The 20,067-nt window shown below is 46.5% G+C and overlaps 3 protein-coding genes across 4 annotated transcripts in view; all 3 read right to left on the bottom strand.

The window, feature by feature from the left end:
- LOC129645415 (N-acetyllactosaminide beta-1,6-N-acetylglucosaminyl-transferase-like) overlaps window positions 1-2,201 on the bottom strand; it is a 93,295-nt gene extending 91,094 nt beyond the window's left edge. Inside the window, exon 1 of the mRNA XM_055570571.1 lies at window positions 826-2,201. Within this exon, the coding sequence (XP_055426546.1) occupies window positions 826-1,750 (925 nt within the window). The 5' untranslated portion in view covers window positions 1,751-2,201. The remainder of the gene's footprint in view (window positions 1-825) is intronic.
- PAK1IP1 (PAK1 interacting protein 1) overlaps window positions 1-20,067 on the bottom strand; it is a 228,748-nt gene that overhangs the window by 123,575 nt on the left and 85,106 nt on the right. The window lies entirely within an intron of this gene.
- Window positions 7,344-10,147, bottom strand: LOC129645361 (N-acetyllactosaminide beta-1,6-N-acetylglucosaminyl-transferase-like). The gene is made up of 2 exons (XM_055570432.1): window positions 9,228-10,147; window positions 7,344-7,393 (listed from the first exon to the last, which is right to left on the bottom strand). Exons 1-2 carry the CDS (start codon window positions 10,144-10,146, stop codon window positions 7,344-7,346), a joined length of 969 nt encoding a protein of 322 aa, XP_055426407.1. The 5' UTR covers window position 10,147.

Here is a 20,067-nt window from a genome sequence, read left to right as displayed (position 1 = left end):
GCTAAGTCGCTTCAGTCGTGTCCAACTCTGTGTGACCCCATAGACGGTAGCCCACCAGGCTTCCCTGTCCCTGGGATTCTCCAGGCAAGAACACTGGAGTGGGTTGCCATTTCCTTTTCCAATGCAGGAAAGTGAAAAGTGAGAGTGAAGTCGCTCAGTCGTGTCCAACTCTTAGCGACCCCATGGACGGCAGCCCACCAGGTCATGCAACCACACTGAAGCTTCTTTGTCTATAAAATAAAGACATCGATCGGTCTAGGAATCTTTGGGCTTCCTAGGTGGCACAGTGGTAAGGAATCCACCTGCAAAGCAGCAGATGCAGGGGACATGGGTTTGATCCTTGGGTAGGGAAGATCCCTTGGAGAAGGAAATGGCAACCCACTGCCTGGGAAATACCATGGACAGAGGAGCCCGGGGGGCTACAGTCCATGGGGTAGGTTGTAGAAAAGTCAGACACTAGTGACTGAACAACAACAACGCAAAATGAAGATGAATTACACCACCCACTCTGTGAGCAGAGCTGACATAAAGATATTTTAATGAACATTTGAAACTGTGAATGTGTGCTAAGTCACTGCAGTCGAGTCTTAGCATCCCTATGGACTGCAGCCCACCAGGATCCTCTGTCCACAGGAGTCTCCAGGCAAGAATACTGGAGTGGCTTGCCAAGCCCTCCTCCAGGGGATCTTCCTGACCCAGGGATCGAACTCACATGAAGAAAGATCTTTACGAAGGTGTTAATTTTTAAAAACTTATTTTTTAGTGGTTTATTCAGTATTGGCCATGAGATGTTAATTCATAACAAAAGTCAAGAGATATACATACCAGGAATCCTATTGAGTGTGACCCAGAAATGTTCGTCAGGACTGTACGTGTCCTTGGACCAGGACAATAAGTCAAGCGCCAGCGGGTCGTGAAGGACGAAGTTTGCGAATTCCCTTGTGAGGGCCACATAGGCAGTGCCAAAGTAAACGGTCATGTTGTGAGGAGGCAGTGTTTTCAATTTCGTAGTTTTAATCACATAGGAATTTTTTTGGTTTAATAGCTCGTGGTGGACATACTTAGTCCGCCCAATTGCGTGAGCTGGAGGCAGCACCCCGGGGGTGATGTTTTTCCCTTTAAATCCCTTCAGATACTGAACGATCTCCCTGTTGGTTTTCAAGGGGAAATCTTGCCCACAGGTGTTGAGGATGTATTTCCACGGCACCTCTGAGGCCACAAGATCTTTCATGCAGTTCAGGTCAGCCTGGAGCCTGGAAATCCCACCGTAGACCACGGGCTCCATCTTGGAAGCCAGAAAAGCATTTGGGAAGCAGCTCAGTAACTGCTTCACCGAGCCTTTAAATGTATCTGTCGCCTTTTTGTCCACGTGAACGCAGTAGACATTTTGGGGCATGTAAATAGCCCTGAAGAGTCTCTCAAAAGTGCCGAAGTCTTTGTGGATGGTCATCACATAAGCCAAGGGGAAGCCAGCTTCTTCTTCAGAGAGTGTTTCTGTTATGTAGTGACTCTGAGCCACGTACTCATGACAGGTGGTTTCACTGAAGGTACTCCTCAATGCATTCTTTTTAGGGCAAAAACTCTTCCCCTTAAAAATCTGGTGACAGACTTCTGATAACAGTGAAGCATTGGATATGGAAGCTTGAAGGAAATTTTTGTTCTCCCCTAACTTGTTGTTGCAAACAAACACAAAAATCAGGGCCGTGACCAGAGACACACAGAAAAGACAACGCTTCCAAAAGCCCATCATTCAAACCCAGGAAATGAGTAGAATGTCTCTTGGGACATCTGGTCAGAGGGTAGACAGACTTAACTTACATTTTCTCCGAAATCCATAGCCATCCTCTAGGTGGACGCAGCTCTGACCGGCCGCTCCGCGACCTTCCAGCTGATCCTGCTTGTCCTTTTTCCGTCTTCCTTTCCTCTGCATTCCCCACGGTGCTGCTTTTCCACCTTTCTCCAACACGTTTCTGAAGGAACTCTTAGCAATTTGCTTTGCTCTGTCTCCTCCCCCGTCTCATCTTGCAACCCGTTTATACACACACAAAAAACAAGTTGCCCCAGGGAGGTTCTGACCCCAGTGTGTCCACCCTTCCCTACAGGAAAATCAGTGAGGGGTGAAGGGACCTTTCTGCAAGTCACCGCTCTCAGACTCTAACCCCGGCCTCTTCTCTCAGCCAGAAGGTTGGCAACTGTGTCAGCTCCCAGACTTCCTGTTAATCATTGCATTCAACTGACTGAGTTTGTTTGCTTAAACAGCACTGCCAAGTTACAAGCATCGGTCCCGAGCACGTGAACACTGCCTGGAGAGATAATCTGTCAATAAATATTTAGTACTTAAAAATTAATCACCTCACCTTGTCTTTTTCCACACACGCCCCCCTCTCCATATTGGCTGGCTATGCCATAAAGCATGGCGTATGACTGGCTGTTGAGCCATTCTTTCCAGCACTTAATTTTCTCTGCTATGAGGTAAGGTCTTTAAAAAGGCACATTAGCAAGCGAACCTCACCACCTGACTTACTACACTAAGATGAATAAAAGCTAATTAAAAAAAAAAAACCCAAACAGGGACTTCCCAGTGGTCCAGGGGTTAAGAATCTGTCACGCAACGCAGGGGACATGGGTTCTATGCCAGGTCTCAAGTGTTGCACCTAAGACCTGATGCAGGCAAATGAATAAATATTTTTTAAAAAATACATTTACATAAAAAAATACTCCTAAAAGCCTAGCAGCCCATTATAACTCCCAAATTGCATAGGGCCTAAAGCTGAAGTTAGTGAATATCAAGTTTATCTCATCTAAGCCCAGGTGGCTCAGTGGTAAAGAATTTGCCTGCCAATGCAGGAGACACAGGAGACATGGATTTGATCTCTTGGTTGGGAAGATCCCCCGAAGGAGGAAATGGTAACCTGCTCCATATTCTTGCCTGAAGAATCCCATGGACAGAGAAGACTGTTGGGCTAGAGCCATGGGATCACAAAAGAGTCAGACATGACTTAGTGACTAAACAACCACAGAACTGAAGGAGAGAAGGTTCTCAGATTCCATATACCTATAAACCTTCCCAAAGGAGTTCCCTTATCTGTAAAACATGAGAATAATTTTATCACCTTCATAAGTCAGTCGTGGGAATACAATGAGAAAAATGTATCAAGGGTTCACGGCCCCCTCCAACCATGAGTGGGGCTGAGACTGGAGACAGCTGGACCCCAGGCTGGGCAGCGGGAGCTTGTCTCCAGTTGGTGCTTCATGGCAGAGATAAAGACAGGAACAGAGAGGAGCTGAAATCTGCTTGAGTGAGAAGATGATGACCAGTCTTCATCCTGGAGGTCAAGGAGATCTCCTTGACTGCACATGTGCAGAAAGGCCCCTCAGGGGTCAAAAATGGAGGCATCTATGTCCAATTATGCTTTCAAAATGAGTCGAATAGTTTGTATAACTTTTTCTCCTCATACATGCAGATGATGACATGAACTCTCCCTTTCTTTGCTTTGGCTCTCCTCATTCTTGGCACAGTTCCATTTCTCCAGAGATTTCATGCATAAAAGCATCTCTAATTACTTGCCCGTTCTACCCTGAATTTACAACTCCCCAAGTTTGCTATTATTGTTGTTGTTATTTATTTATTTATTTATTTTTTTGTTATTTTAATATTGTTTTTTTATTTGGCTGCCAAGTCTTCTCTGCATCATGCGGGATCTTCTGTTGCAGCTCTTGGGCTTACCTAACTGCTCCGTGGCAAGTGGGATCTTAGATCCCTGGCCAGGGATTGAACCTGTGTCCCCTGCATTGCAAGGTGGATTCTTAGCCCCTGGACCTCCAGTCTTTGAAGTCCCTACAACTCCCTGAGTTTAAAGTTACAAGGGGAAGAACGTTTAAAAATTGGCACTTGGCTGCAGTGGAATCCTAACCCCAAATCCTTAAAATCAGAAGGATTTTGACAATGCTAGACATTATTAGTGTCGATCTTTTTTTTTTTTTTTTTTTTGCACTACTCCAGTGCTCTCTGATGTTTACTCTCCTGGTGGTCACATGGTAGATGCTGGTTTTCCTGAGGCCCTTTTGCACGACACCACTCACCATTCTTCCGAATTCTGGGCAGGATGCTCTTGCCATTTACACAAGATTGTAGAAGGGATGGTAATAAGTGACGAAAAAGAACGGCAATCCTTTCCCTCAGTTTGAATATTGGGTCAAAAACTATGTTTTAATTAATTAATTTTTGGCTGTACTGGGTCTTCGCTGCTGTGCACAGGCTTTCTCTAGTTGCGGCGAATAGGGGCTGCATTTCATTGCGGGGCACGGGCTTCTCATCTCCTGAGTTCTCTTGTTGCAGAGCACAGGCTTAGGTGGGTGGGCTTCGGTAGTTGCACAGCGTGGGCTCAATAGCTGTGGCGCATGGGTTTAGTCACCTCGGCACGTGGAATCTTCCCAGACCGGGGATTGAACCTGTGTCCCCCGCATGGGCAGGCAGAACTCAACCAGGAAAATCCCAGGAAGGAAATGGCAACCAGGCAAATCCCAGGTCAAAACTGATACCCCAAATTCTAAGTTGGAGGCACCGACTGAGTAGGTTAGAATTCTGGAGAAGTCGTCAGCCAGGGCAGACTTGTGGCTCAGTTACTCAATAAATGGCTGGGTGAGAGTCCCTTGGACTGCAAGGAGGTCCAACCAGTCCATCCTAAAGGAGATCAGCCCTGGGTGTTCAGTGGAAGGACTGATGCTAAAGCTGAAACTCCAATATTTTGGCCACCTCATGCGAAGAGTTGACTCATTGGAAAAGACCCTGATGCTGGGAGGGATTGGGGGCAGGAGGAGAAGGAGACGACAGAGGATGAGATGGCTGGATGGCATCACAGACTCAATGGACATGAGTTCGAGTGAACTCCAAGAGTTGGTGATGGACAGGGAGGCCTGGCGTGCTGCGATTCATGGGGTTGCAAAGAGTCAGACACGACTGAGCGACTGAACTGAACTGAACTGTATGATGAAGTCCTAGAATTCAACCCATACTTGCTTATTTCTATATAACGCTCACTCTTACAAATTCCCACTCCAGTCATAAACTCATTTTCATCCTAAGAAAACTGCACTGAAAGTTTAATCTCCACAGCTGACTGTAGAAAGGGAACAGAGAGAAGAGCCCTGTTTGTACAGCTGTGGTTACTCCACACACCAGTACCCAAAGCACTTTTCACATATTCCTTTCATTTTGACAGCACCTCTGTGCCCAAGTGAGAAACCAGGGATACCAAGTGGAAACTTTGTCTGAGTCCACAGAGGTCACAGAGAAAGAGCAACCTGGGTTAAAATGGTTTTAACGTCACATTTTGTCTTTTTTTCCAGCTCTGTCTCTGGCCAGACTCTCTTCTCTGTCCATCTTCTTTCTCTTTTCTCTCCCTCCTCTTTCTCTGTTTGTCTATACGTTTACTATACTAAACTCTGTACTCTGCTTTACCTTCATCTCTTTTGGGGGTTTGGTTTTTTTATTAGCCACAGGAAATAGTCTGAAGCACCAGGACTTAAAATAGCCCCGCGTGTGGTTGAGAAAGAGTGGTGAGTAACAGCCTGGATTGTAGGCAGGAAGGTCTCCAGTTGAGTCAAAGCCACTCTTGACAGCCCAGCGCTTCTGAGAAAGCCATTTGATCTCACACTGCTCTGCTTCCTCCGGAGTAAATTTGAGAAAACAACCCCTGCTCTCATTCAGGGACCTCCAAGGCTGGCTTCCTCCCAAGCAAATCACCCATGCTTCTGAGTCTGGGTTTTTTCCGACATCAACGTCCGGGTGCAGCTGGAAGATTCCAGAAGTAACATACAGAAAGCATCCAGCCAGAGAGTGGCCACAGACGTCAGAGTGAATTTCAGACTTCCAGGGAAAGCCATTGGGAAGAAAAGAGTGAGGGATGGAGGTGGGGAAGGTTGCAGTTTTTTGATACAAAATCCCTGGAAATAGAGTAGCAGGAAATGTAAGAAAAAGCTGGCTCTTTTCTTTTTCTCTTTGGCTGCACCAGGCAGCGTGCAGGATCTTCCCTGACCCAGGGATGGAACCCACATCCCCTGCAATGGAAGCTCGGAGTCTTAACCACTGGGCCGCCAGGAAAGCCCAAAGCTGGTTCTTGCCAAAACAGTCCATTACATATCATTGGTATAATGCAAAGCTGAGGCCAAGAGCTGACAGATGAAGAGCAGCTCAGGGTTGTGTGCCTAGTTGCTCGGTCGAGTCCAGCTCTTTGCAGCCCTATGAGCCCGCTGTAGCCCACCAGGCTCCTCTGTCCATGGGATTTCTGAGCAAGAATAATGGGGTGGGTTGCTATTTCATTCTCCAGGGGATCTTCCCTACCCAGGGATTGAACCCACATCTCTTACATCTCCTGCATTGGCAGGCGGGCTCTTTACCACTGTGCCACCTGGGAAGTATCTGGTAATAACCTACAACAGAAAAGAATCTGAAAAAAGAATATATATAAGTGAATCACTTTGCCATGTACCAGAAACTAAAAGAACATGTAAATCAACTATACTTCAGTTTTAAAAAAAGAGGTGATGTTTCCAGAAAACCTCTTCCCTCAGTAGTTTTCTAGCAAATTGACCCCTTTCTATCTCTCTCCATTGCCGGGAGGATAAAGTTGCCTGGGAGCACGCTAGTTTGAATCTTCTCCTTCGCGTATGATGGAGGCCGTTATTGGAGTTTACGCTGGTATTTAAACGCAGAATAACAAAAGCTGGAATGTGGAAGCTTAACGTTCTGTTTGCCTCAGTCCCAGTCCCAAAGGCCTGTCCTTCAGAGTCGCAAAGACTAAGACTTAAAATAAGCTGGAGTCTTGGAGTCTCAAGTTACTGTTATCCAACACCGGCTTACCCTCCCCTACAGAGTCCTGAAAGCTTTGAATCTAACACTTCCAACTTCAGAAATGTTGTAAGATGTCGCCATGGAGGAGATAACTGTCCTTGACATAACTGCGTCTCCCACTAGGACACTCAAAATAGGGCCCATGCCAATGTAGGAGACTCGGGTTCTATCCCTGGGTCAGGAAGATCCCCTGAAGAAGTAAATGGCAACCCACTCCAGTATTCTTGCCTAGGAAATCCCTTGGACAGGGAAGCTTGACAGGCTACAGTCAGACACGATTGAGCAACTAAATCACAACTTTCCTGAGACTACCGTTCAATTTACCCATGCAGAAGTTTGCTTTTCCTAGAGAAAGAACTTCTGAATTTTCTTCACAGATTCTTTTTTTTTTAATATTTATTTTAAATTTTATTTTATTTATTTGGTTTCATTAGGTCTTAGCTGCGGCATGTGGGATCTAGTTCCCAGAGCAGGGTTGGCACCCAGACCCCTAAAACTCCAGGAAGTGTGGGGTCTTAGCCACCAGAGCACCAGGGAGTCCTCTTTCCAGATTCTTTGTGCTTAAAGTTCACCCTCAAATTTAGTCCCAGGCAGGAAACCCTGTAGCCTCAGATCTGGAGTGACCTTTAACAGAGTTGGGTCTGAGTTCATTCCGGAAGCGGAAATGCTGACACCTCACAAAGCCATAAGTGAAAAGGTGTGACTTAGTTTTGACACTTCCCAGCATTAATTGCAATAGCATTTTCCATAGTGAAAAAACTGGAAAACACATGCTCAACAGCTGAGGAATTGTTAAGCAAATTCTAGTACATCCATACCATGAAAAAGAATGCAATTACCCAGTATATATGCACGGCAATTATTTCTCAATTTGTGTAATGTATAACTTTTGCTTTTTAAAATTTTCTTAGTTTTTACATACAGACTTTTCTTTATTTCTCAGATTTTCTACAATAGGATTGTATTCTATAGTAAGAAAAAAAATTTTAAATTATTATTTATTTATTTGGCTGCATTGGGTCTTAGTCGCAGCGTGCTGGCTCAGTAGTTGTGGGGCGTGCACTTAGTCGCCCCTTGGCACGTGGGATCTGAGTTCCCCAATCAGGAATCGAACCTGCATCCCCTGCTTTGGAAAGAAGATTCCCAACCACTGGACCACCAAGGAAGTCCGAAGAAAAAAAATTATTTTAATATTCTGCTCATCAATAACTAGTACAGGGTTTTCAGATTCTACACAAAGGGTGAGTTCTTGACTCTTGCAAGCCTAGAGCACAGAGCACAGAGGATGGCAGGTTTCCATTCACCAAAGTGAGGCTGCCACATGGCCAGGCCCAAGTGTGGTCTACGGTTCATTTGTCTGACAGTCTGGAATTCTGGAAAGTTCTGGTCAATTAAAAAAATTTGATTTGGAAAGGCTGAATTATTTCACATTGTTCTTATAGAAATTTTGTTGACATTTTTCATACCTCAAACTTTTTCAACTTGAGCAATTCAAATTCACGTAAAATGAAACCATAATGAATAACCCACATCACAAATAACTGGAAGAATCCACCTGCAATGCAGGAGAACCTGTTTCAATTCCTGGGTAGGAAAGATCTGCTGGAGAAGGGATAGGCTACCACTCCAGTATTCTTGGGCTTCTCTTGTGGCTCAGCTGGTAAAGAATCTGCCTGCGATGTGGGAGACCTGGGTTTGATCCCTGGGTTGGGAAGATCCCCTGGAGTAGGGAAAGGCTACCCACTCCAGTATTCTGGCCTGGAGAACTCCATGGACCATTCAGCCCATGGGATTGCAAAGAGTTGGACGTGATTGAGAGATTTTCACAGAAAACATACTATAATTGATTAAAAAAAACCAGTTTCACTTTTCATATCAAAGACTTAATGACCATGTCAAAATTTGATAGGCAGGCACCTTCTCTAAGCAAACAGTATATTTATTGATATGTAAGACGATTAACTTCTGTTGTATGAATTCCATTGCAACAGACACATGAAAATTTACAGGGTGTCCATAAAGCTGGAAACACAGGTGAATATGCGTGTGTGCATAGTCACTTCAGTTGTGTCCAACTCTTTGTGACCCTATGGACTGTAGCCCACCAGGCTTCTCTGTCCATGGGATTTTCCAGGCAAGAATATTGGAGTGGATTCTCATACCCTCCTCCAGGGGATCTTCCTGACCCAGGGATCAAACCTGCGTCTCCTGCATTGCAGGCGAGAATTCTTTACCGTGGAGCCACCAGGGAAGCCCAAAGGTGAATATACGTAATACAATTAAGGACAGTTTCAAAGTGTAAAATACTTGCACACACACACGCACATACACGCACAATGCTTCCAGACTTTATGTAGAATCAAGTCCCACATACCTGGAATCCTGTTCAGCGTCACCCAGAAATGCTCATCAGGAGAGTACGTGTCCCTTGACCACTCAAGTAAGTCAAGAGCCCTCTGGTCTCGGAGAACAAAATTAACAAATTCTCTTGTAAGCGCTACGTAGGCGGAACCAAAGTAAATGGTGAGATTATGGGGAGGAGGCATTTTTCTAATCCAAGTCCACAGCATAAAGGAAAACAAACTGTATCTCTGCTCCAGGTGCCTGTATTTAGTCCTTCTGATAATGTGAGGAGGAGGCAGCACCCCGGGGGTGATGTTTTTCCCTTTAAATCCTTTGAGATGCTGGATGATCTCCCGGTTGGTTTTCAGGGGGAAATCTTGCCCACAAGTGTTGATGGTGTATTTCCACGGGACCTCCGAGTCTATGAGGTCTTGCAGGCAGTTCAGGTCAGCCTGGAGCCTGGAAATTCCTGCGTAGACCACAGACTCCATCTTGGAAGCCAGAAAGGCGTTTGGGAAGCAGCTCAGTAATTGCTCCACTGCATCTTTAAATTTAGCCGTCGCTTTCTCATCCACGTGAACACAGTAGACGTTCTGAGGCATGTAGACAGCCCTGAAGAGCCTCTGGAATGTATCCAAGTCTTTGTGGATGACCATGACATATGCCAGAGGGAACTCAGCTTCTTCTTTGGACAGAGGTTTCATTATGTAGTGATTCTGGGTCAGGTATTGTTGGCAAGTTATGTCTTTCAGTGGCGTCATTGGTATATTTTCACCCAAGATTTTCTTTCCTGCTACAACCATGTCACAGGCCTCTGCAAGCACTGAAGAGTCTGCGATTTTCCCCACTAGCAGATGTTTCGGCAAGTTGAAATTGTTGCTATACAGGAACGAAAGAGTTACAGAAATGGCCATAAATCCCACGACAAACTTGAACATCTTCAGCGTCATGCTTGCCACCACCTCTCCTGTGCTCGTCACTCTGTATCATAACAAAGTCAGCCGCAGCTTCATCCTCTGACTGTTGGAGAATCAACTCCTGCTTCTTATTTGGAGCAAGAAGAGAAATACTGCCTCTCACTTAAGGGTCAAGGGGTCAACCCCAAGCTTGAAGTTCTTCTTTTGCAATGAAGGGACTGAGTGGATCCAAGAACATGAGGCACCGCGGCCAACAGAGCAAGAACTGCGTGGTGGTGTTGCCTTGGTCCAGCTCAACCTCAAGTTAAGACCCTGCCCGTCTGTCACGGCTGCCAACTCAGGGTGTTCTGGGAGGGCAGGGAGGAGGAGGTTGAACGTTAGTCCTTCCTACAGCCCTTTTACCCGCTGCCAGAGGGAGACCTCGTCATCGTGACTGATGTCATCTTTAAGCTCAGGGGACAGCTTATTTCTTCAGTTTGGGGCCCGTTCACTTGTCATGAGGTGGGTCACCGCCGGCACTTACTGATACTAATCTTGACGGCACCCAGAATTTCTCAACAGGAGTGTATCCCTCTACCTAAAGATAAAAATCAAGAATTCATTGAAATGCAGGATTGGATGGAATCATGCAGATCATTCAGACCAGCTCACTCAAGTTGCAAATGCAGCGCCTTGAAAATGAACCATCATTGATGTTTTATCACACTTTTTTTTTTTTGGCTGTACCGAGTGGCATGCGGAATCTTAGTTCCCTGGCCAAGGATCGAACCCGGGCCCCCTACGGTGGAAGCGTGTAGTCTTAACCACTGGACTGCTAGGGAAGTCCCTCTATCACGCTCTTGGCTCCACTTTCTCACTGGTGGTCTGGGAGGTGAGCATGGGCATTATACCCACAGGAGGAGACTGAAGCCTACTTGCCTGACTCTAGCAAGGTTTCGACTCTAGCAGGGTGGAGAACATTCTACCTGGAATATTCTCTTCCCACAAGTTTACTTGATGAGACCCTCCTGTCCACCAGGCCCTTGTGTGGCACCCTTCCCTGCTCCCACGTTCAGGTTAGGAGCCCTTCCTGCTCCACTAGGGCCGGCGCCCCACTCTCTGTCTGTTTGGCCCACCACCAGCCCATGGAAGGTGCTTTCTGTCCACTGATCATGGTGTTTTTGGCACCTAGTTCATAGTAGACATGCATCATAAAATTAAGTCTGGTCGCTCTTCTTCCCTCTACACCAGGGGTGGGCAAAACTACAATGGGCATCCTGGCGGGGTGGGGGGCACTCCACCTGTCATTTTTTTTGGGCCGAATAGCATGTGGAATCTTAGTTCCCCGACCAGGGATCGAACCCGTGCCACCCACATTAAAAAGGCAGAAGGGCGGAGTCTTCATTTTTGAAAGCACAGAGTCTTAACCACTGGACTGCCAGAGAAGTCCCTGCCATATGTTTTTTCACAGTTTGTGTGCATTTTAAAAAATATCCTCTACTGCTATATCTTGATTTACTAATTTTAGGCATTGTATATTGACTTTCTTCCATGGTAGATGAGAACTTAGTTCTTCCACACCGTGCACGCATGCTAAGTTGCTTTAGTCGTGTTCGACTCTTTGGGATCCTGTGGACCGTAGCCCACCAGGCTCCTCTGTCCAAGGGATTCTCCAGACAAGAATACTGGAGTGGGTTGCCATGACCTCCATTGTGTGCAGTTTTGAATGGCTGAAAGAAAATTGGAAGAAAGAAAAAATATTTCATGGCACGTGAAATTCAAATTTCAGTGTCCATGAATATAAGGCCGTTGGAGCATAGCCATTTGTTTACAGACTGTAAACACAGAGAATCCACTAAAATCGATTGTTCTGTTGGTCTTTTCTGCACACAGTCACTTGGAGAGTCTCACCTGAGACTCGAGTGAACTGGAAATTCAGAGAATGACACTTTGCCTGACTCCAGCGTGACCCTAACTTTGGCAAAATGTGGTGCTGCCACTCAGAGGCCGTGTGGCACATTGCTCGGCCTGGTGGACTATCTCTTGCTTGACAGGAGGGAGAATTCTTGCCATTACAGCGTTTTATTCCCCACTAGACTGGGGGCAACTCAGAAGGAAGAACCTATCTTTGAAGACATTAGAAGTGCTCAACGTGGTGTTTGAGCATTGCTGAAAAAACCTGCCAGATCTCAAAATCCCAACCCCACCACAGTCTCCACAAGGACATTTACGAATGTCTCAGGAGGAAGCAAATTGTTTTGCTGATATATAGCAAATTGTTTTGCTATGCTGTTTTATAACTTCCATACATCTCATTAAGTCACTGGGGGACTTCCCTGGCAGTCTAGTGGTTAGCACTCAGTGCTTCCACTGCAGGGGCTCAGGTTCAAGCCCTACTCAGGGAACTAAGATCCTACATGTTGGGTCTGGGGCCAAAAAAAAAGTCATTGAAAACGAAGACATCTAACAGAGGTTTTGAAAAAATGGGACAAGAGATAAATTAGATCAGGTGGAAGAAAAGCAAGCAAGGTCTGGAACCCGGGGTACTCTTGGTAATTCTTTGGAATGTTCTGGCAGCAACTGCTAAGGAGCCTGGAGAGCATATGAAGGCAGTGAGATGCATCGCTTCTATTATTCATTGCAGAATTAGCTATGTCTTAAGAATAAAAATTTTCCCAATGTCCTAGGCACACACATCAAAAATCAAGTCTTTTTATTTTAGTCCTTCTCTTGTAATTTGGAGTTTTCCATGGTGGTTCAGATGGTAAAGAATCCACCTGCAATCCAGGAGACCCAAGTTCAATCCCTGGGTCGGGAAGATTTTCTGGAGAAGGAATGTGAGTCCCAGTCCAGTTGGTGAGTGTCTTAGGAATCACGTGGCTGTCAGGGTTAGAAACCCACCCAAAGAAGTTCGATTGTATGAGATGACTTGTCTGAGGCCCCCCCACTGATGGCAGCCTGGGTTGGAATTCAAGTCCTATCCAATTGGCCCCAGAGCTGGACTTCTTTGCACGCATGGAGCCCCCGTCCTGTCTCCATATCCAGCTCATCTGTTTCAGAACAGAATCAAGAAGGCAGAGCATTGGGCTTCCCTGGTGGTCCAGTGGATAAGAGTCTGCCTGCTGATGCAGGGGCACCAGTTCGATCCCTGGTCCAGGAAAGTTCCACAGGCCATGGAGCAACTAAGCCCGGGCACTCTGCTGTAGCTACTGAGCCTGTGCTGCAGAGCCCATGTTCCACAGCAAGAGAAGCCCCTGCAATGAGAAGCCCGAGCACCACACAACTAGGGAGTAGCTTCCACTCTACATCCAGAGAAACCCCAAGCACAGCCAAAAGTAACTTAATAAACACATAAAATTATAATTTTTAAAAAAGAAGGCAGAGCATCATCTTGTTAGACTTCAGCTGGGAACCTACAAGTCTGGTGACTCAGGCTTTTTTTTTTTTTTTTTGTAGCTCTGCACATGTGCGCCAAGGACCACAAATACTGATTTGGGGATTACAAATTTTAGAAAGTAGACAAATGTGCAAATTTAGAACCGGTGAATAATGAGGGGTACACTCAGAGGTGTAGGGGGTGCAGCCTGACTTTCAGACCATCTCAGCATGGCTGTTGGGGCATCTGGTCCTGCAGCCACATCGGCAGCACGAGCCCCGAGTTGCTAAGGTGCCAGCTGGCTTAAGTTTAACACTCTGTTAGGGGAGCTTAAACATTGACAGCTTTAACCTTCCGCTAAGTGGAAAACTGACCCCAGGTTCTCTGTGTCCATAAAGAGAATAAGCGTAGGTGTTCTTTCGTGAATTGCGGCATCCACTGATCCTCTGATGTGATAACATTCTAGAGCATTTGGGACAAGGTATGGGTGTGCACACACGATTCTGTTACGGGGTTGCTTTCCTGGCAAGAAGAGCAGAGTTCTGGTTCTTGCACTTACTGTGTAAACTTGAGCAACACTGGGAATCAGAGGAGCCTAGCTGAGAGAGAGAGAGAGACAAATAGACACACACACAGGCACACATGCACTTTATAGGTTTGTGTGTGTGTGCGCTCAGTCGTATCCGACTCTTTGCTACCCCATGGACGTAGGCCACCAGGCTCCTCTGTCCATAGGGTTTCCCAGGCAAGAAACTGGAGCAGGTTGCCATTTGCTCCTCCAGTGGATCTTCCTGACCCGGGGATCAAACCCGTGTCTCCTGCGTCTCCTGCATCGCAGGTGGACTCTACCACTGAGTCACCTAGGAATTACTTCTTGGCAAACTCCTTCCTTCATCTTCCCTTCCTGGGTTAACCTGCTCCCTAGGCATTAGTGGTTCAATCTCAGAATTTTCCAGAACCCCACATGTCTTCAGTAAAATCCCAGCCACCGAGACTGGCTATGCAGTAAAACAAACAAACAAAAAAACCCATCATTCATCAACATGGAGATGAGCTGGTCTGGGGTAGCCATGGAGCCACCGTCATGGTCTCAGTCTTAGTCTAGGATGCGATCCAGATGAACAATTATAATTAGCTAACTAAACAGATTTCCTGCCGGTCTGGATCGATCATTGAGGCAGATGTTCTCATGAATCCAGGAGCATTCGGACCCTGGTCCCCTACCTTTGTGTGGATATAGATGGGACCTCTGACCGCTGGTTTCCGAGAGCCCCGAGAGTGCAGGGAGGGGTACTCCCCTGAAGCATGCATGTGCCTCCCTCCGCCCCCAGCATCCATTCTCCACAACCTACGACAGTCTCCTTACATCTCGAAAGCCGTTACAGGGCAGAATGCTTGGACAAGTTCGATCCTGCCCCAGTTCTAACCTTGCTTTGAGAAAAATGTGGTCATTTACATTTCTCCCCCTTATAATTCCTGAGAAACTGTCTTCCACCCTCGAGTCTGGGCACCCCCACGAATCCTGGCTCACCCCCTCTCCTCGGATCAAAATGAGTAACTTGGGAAAGAATTGTCCCCAAGGGCGCTTAAAGGCTCATTAGACCTATTCTCAGCTGTTTTTAATTCTGGAAGAATTTATTTTCCATATGTGTCAGGAGCCCTGCTGACATCTGTGATGACACAGGGGGCTGAGCCTGACTCTGAACTTGGGGCTTCTGCTACGCTTTCCCCCTCCACCCCACTGAGCCTCCCATGGGCTGGAAAGCTTGGGAGTGGCCAAGCTGACCACCGCGTGGAAAAACTGGGTCATCAGAGGACAGTGGCCATTCCGGCAAAGAGGGCAAGAAGGTGGGGTCAAGAGTTAGTTTCCCTCACAGGCCAGTGGGTGCCTGGCAGGAAAGGGGCGAATGCATCACAGCTGCCCAAATCCCTGTGACAACGGGAGGAGACCGTTCTGATTCGAACTCCATCAGTACAAACCTCCAACAGTTTATTTTGTTTGGGTCCTGCTTTGAGAGCCTTCTTGAAAGGAAAATAATGGTCAAGTCTTTCCCTGGAGGGTGAATCGGTGGGAGAATTAGGAAGAAGCCTTTCCACTTTGCTTTGGTGACAATGGGAAGGTGGTACATGAACAGCATGTACATGTCACAAGTCTGATTTGTGTTACTTATTTGAATTCGTGTCCAGAAGAGCCATTCTCACCACTAGCTAAGGTCAGTGCCCAGCTTCTGTGGTCCTTGAAAGCACATGGCCAGAGATGGTTGTCCTGGCTCCTCATTACCCCTCTGGCTGGACTTGTTCAGAGCTGGGCAGCAGGGAACAGACAGATCCGGGTTTAAATCCCATCCCCGGCCCTCATCAGCTGTGTTCTTTGGGACAGATTGTTAAAATCTTTCAGTTCAGTTCAGTTCAGTTGCTCAGTCGTGTCCGACTCTTTGCTACCTCATGAATCACAGCACGCCAGGCCTCCCTGTCCATCACCAACTCCCGGAGTTTACTGAAACTCATGTCCATTGAGTCGATGATGCCATCCAGCCATCTCATCCTCTGTCATCCCCTTTTCCTCCTGCCCCCAATCCTTCCTAGCATGAGGGTCTTTTCCAATGAGTCAACACTTTGCAAGAGGTGGCCGAAATATTGGAGTTTCAGCTTCAACATCAGTCCTTCCAATGAACACCCAGGTCTGATCTCCTTTAGGATGGGCTGGTTGGATCTCCTTGCAGTCCAAGAGACTCTCAAGAGTCTTCTCCAACACCACAGTTCAAAAGCATCAATTCTTCCGTGCTCAGCTTTCTTCACAGTCCAACTCTCAGGTCCATATAGGATGGATCTTAAAATCTTTAGTTTTCATTTACTCTGTGTATCAGTCAGGGTTCTCCCAAGAAACAGAGCCTATACGGTCTCTCTTTTCTGTCTCTCTTGATAGATCAATATCAAGAGAGACTGACTCATTTTATGGAATTTTTTGCTACCGTGATTTTGGAGGCTGGCAACTCTGCAATCTGTAGGTTAGACTGTCAGGGTGAAGATCCTGGTGAGAGCTGATATGAAATTCAGGTAAAAGTTGAATAGGAGTCTTAAGTTTGAATTCCTACCAACAAGTAGGAAGCTCAGCAGGGTTTCTATGCTGCTTTCTTGAGGCAGGAGTGCTTCTAGAAACTTCAGTCTTCACTCTTAGAGTTTCCAACTGATCAGATGCGGCCCACCCACAACGTGAAGGGTGATCTCTGTTAGGCAAAGTGGATTGATTCAATTACACCTTCGGTCAATCCCATCTACAAACCCTTTCACAGCAACATCTAAACTAGGTTTGATCGAGAAACTGGGCACCAGAGCCTAGCCATGCTGACCCCAGAAATTAACCATCACGCCCTGTAAAGTGTGAGTAATGATCTTTACTTCTTCAGTGGGTCCTTGTAAGACCTGAATAATTACACGGAAAGCCGCCACTGCGTCCTGCACACACGGGAGGTTAGAAAAGAGATGAACACAGTTATTGTCCTCGTCTTTAATTTGAACGATTTTAAGTAAGAAGTTAGCCTAAGGTAGTAAAACTGTATGACCTTTCAGACAATTCTGGTGAAAATTCCAACTCTACTTGAAGGCAATGTGGCCTTGGGCAAGGCATTCTTTCCCCTAGGAACGTGGGTCTTTTCTTCTGGAAAATAGAGGTTAAATGGCCACCTTGTAAGACTGCTGGAAGTTGAAGAATGCAAGTGAATGGCCTGGGACACAGTGCCTGCCACACAGCTGTCAACATGCTTGTGATTACTGACGTTATTCTCATGGCATTATTGGGTAACTATCACTCCTGAGCCAAAGTCCTTGTCAGAAGCATTTCAGGACAGTCACACGGTGAGTGGGGTTTACAAGCAGCTGTATCTGAAAAACTCATAGTAAAAAAGGAAACAGTACCGTAATAGGTAGGGCTTTTCCCAGGTGGTGCTAGTGGTTAAGAATCCACCTACCAATGCAGGAGATGCAAGAGATGTGGGTTCCTATCCCTGGGTTGGAATGATCCCCTGGAGTAGGAAATGGCAACCCACTCCAGAATTCCTGCCTGGAAAAGAGACAATTGTATTAATCCAGGTGTGAGATGATGGCAGCTTGGACCAAACTGGTAGTGATGGAAGTGGTAAGGAGTTGTCAATTTCTGCATTTGTTTTACAGACAGAGATGAGAGAATTTTCTGGTGAAGAGGTTGTGGGGGGTAACAGTAGAGACTGGCAGTTTTGACTGGACAAAGGATTTTAAAACACTGGATTGGCCAAAAAGTTCATTAGGGTTTTTCTGCAAGCTAAATATTACCCCTTGGATGTATGCAGTCAGGGGCTAACTTCCTTCTTTGGCTAGCCAAAGAGTAACACAGGAGATGAAGCAGGCTTGTGGACGTTGATATGGCAGGACAAACAAAACACTCTCTGCCCACATTGTGGTTTGTCAAGGGCTGTGCCCAGCAGGCCGGTAGCAGGAGCCGCTGGGAGGCACTGGTGTGCACGGCCCAGCATGCACACTGATCGTCTTCTGGAGTGATCGTGCACACGACTTTAGAGTTCCAGACGTGGGTTAAAACTCCGGCTTTAACGGTGACTGGCTGTGTCCTCAGACCAGTTCCTTAACCTTTCTGAGCCTTGGTCTTCTTCTCTGCAAAATGGGGATAAGGAATTACTTCATAGAAATTTCACGGGGGAAGGATTTCTCCAGAGGTGATTCATTTTCATTTGAAGATGATTCACTCATCTTCACTGCAAGCAACACTGATAACCGTGTCTTCAGAGTGTCTAATAGGAGATGGTACTTGCCCTCCTTTGCAATTCTCAGCTCATAACATGCTGTTTAATAGCAGAGTTAGACTTCTAGGGGGGCAGCCCTTCCCCTCCTCCTCCATGGAAGGACCTAACTACGCATGGCAGCCGTGACTCTTTTGCACTGAAGAGTTTATCTAACACCCGAGTTCTGGTCTCCTTGTCTTAAAGTGAGGATAAGGCCTTATACCAAGATGTTAAGGATAAAATGCCATGATCTTTGTGAATTCCTTACAATTCCCTGCCTCCCATGCTCCGCCAAAAGCTGTTGTTCTTGCTGCCAGCACAGAGCAGGAAACCAGAGAAGAGAGACCAGCAGAACCCAGCTGGGGTTTTCCCAGAAAACGATGACTTCCCGCTCTGCTTGTCAGATGTTGGAGGCTGTGAAAACTTGGAGACTGTCATCTTTCCTTTCAATCCCTTATTACATAATCCTGTTGGCTGACTCACCCTCAAGCTCCCCAGGCATGCAAAGGCCCTGGTTGAAAAACCAGTTCTAGAAAGGTGGTGGATTCAGAGGAGAAAGACCATGACTGAGTCGAGCTGACATTTCCCAAAGGCCACTATCTGGTGATTTCTAAAGCATGCGAATAATTCCCTAAGTGAAAAAAGGAGTTTCTGGTACATTGCTGAATAAAATGCGAAACGTAACATCCTCTTTGGGATGTTCTGGCAACACTGACTAATGAAAATATGAATATATGTAAAATAGACAGCCAGTGGGAATTTGCTATATGACACAGGAAGCTGAAAGCCAGTGCTCTGTAACAACCTAGAGGGGCGGGATGGGGTGGGAGGTGGGAGGGGGTTTAAGAGGGAGGGCACATACATATAGCTCTGGCTGATTCACGTTTATGTATGGCAGACAACAACACAATATTGTAAAGCAATTACCCTCCAATTAAAAATAAATTTTTAAAAATATGAATACTCTTTTGCCCTGAAATCTTTTTTATTTTTTGGCCGTACAGCTCTGCATGTGGGATCATAGTTCCCTAACCAGGAGTCAAACCCTTGTTCCCTACCTTGGGAGGGTGGAGTCTTAACCAGTGGACCATCAGGAAAGTCCTCTACCTTGAAATCTTATACTTAAGGATGTATCCTAGATCGAGCTGATTTGCTCACAAAATTTCTGACACCAAAATGTGCAGGTTTTTTCTCCCGCCAACCAAGTCTCTGGTTCTCTGGACATCAACCCGGTATCCTACAAGTAAATTCAATTCTGACACTGACTACCCAGAGCTTGCATCAGACTCTGCAGGTTGAAGGCCTCCATCCCATCAGATCGCTCAGGATCAGATGGCAGTTTGTGAGTATCAGGTCCCCTGGTTACCTGCACTTCTGTCTGACGTGGCTACGAAGTCGGCAGGTTCCCTGCCTTCACGTTGGATAATTTGCTAGGATGGCTCACAAAACTCTGGAAGACACTCAACTTACTATCACCTGTTTATTATAAAGGAGACAGTGGGCAGCTGGGTCAAGTGGTGCCCAGGGTGAGACCTGGGAGGGTCCCAAGCCCAGAAGCCCTTGTCCCCGTGGAGCTGGGTGCTTCCTTCTCTGGGCACAGGAATGTGTTGCCCAGTGCAGAAGCCCCCTGAATCCCATCACTGAGAGGCCTTTATGGAGGTTCCATCACAAAGGTATGATTGATTAAATCATCATCTGCTGATGGTTGAACTCAATCTCCAGCCCTCTAATCGCTTGACTGGTTCAGGTGGCTGTCAGGCCTCATTCTGAAGGTATCTATGGATCCCCCAAGAGTACACAGACTCAGGTATGGAAGGAAGGGGCTAA

This window comes from Bubalus kerabau, chromosome 3, assembly GCF_029407905.1.
Source record: "Bubalus kerabau isolate K-KA32 ecotype Philippines breed swamp buffalo chromosome 3, PCC_UOA_SB_1v2, whole genome shotgun sequence".
NCBI classification, from domain to species: Eukaryota; Metazoa; Chordata; class Mammalia; order Artiodactyla; family Bovidae; genus Bubalus; species Bubalus kerabau.
This window is presented reverse-complemented; position numbering and strand designations above follow the sequence as displayed.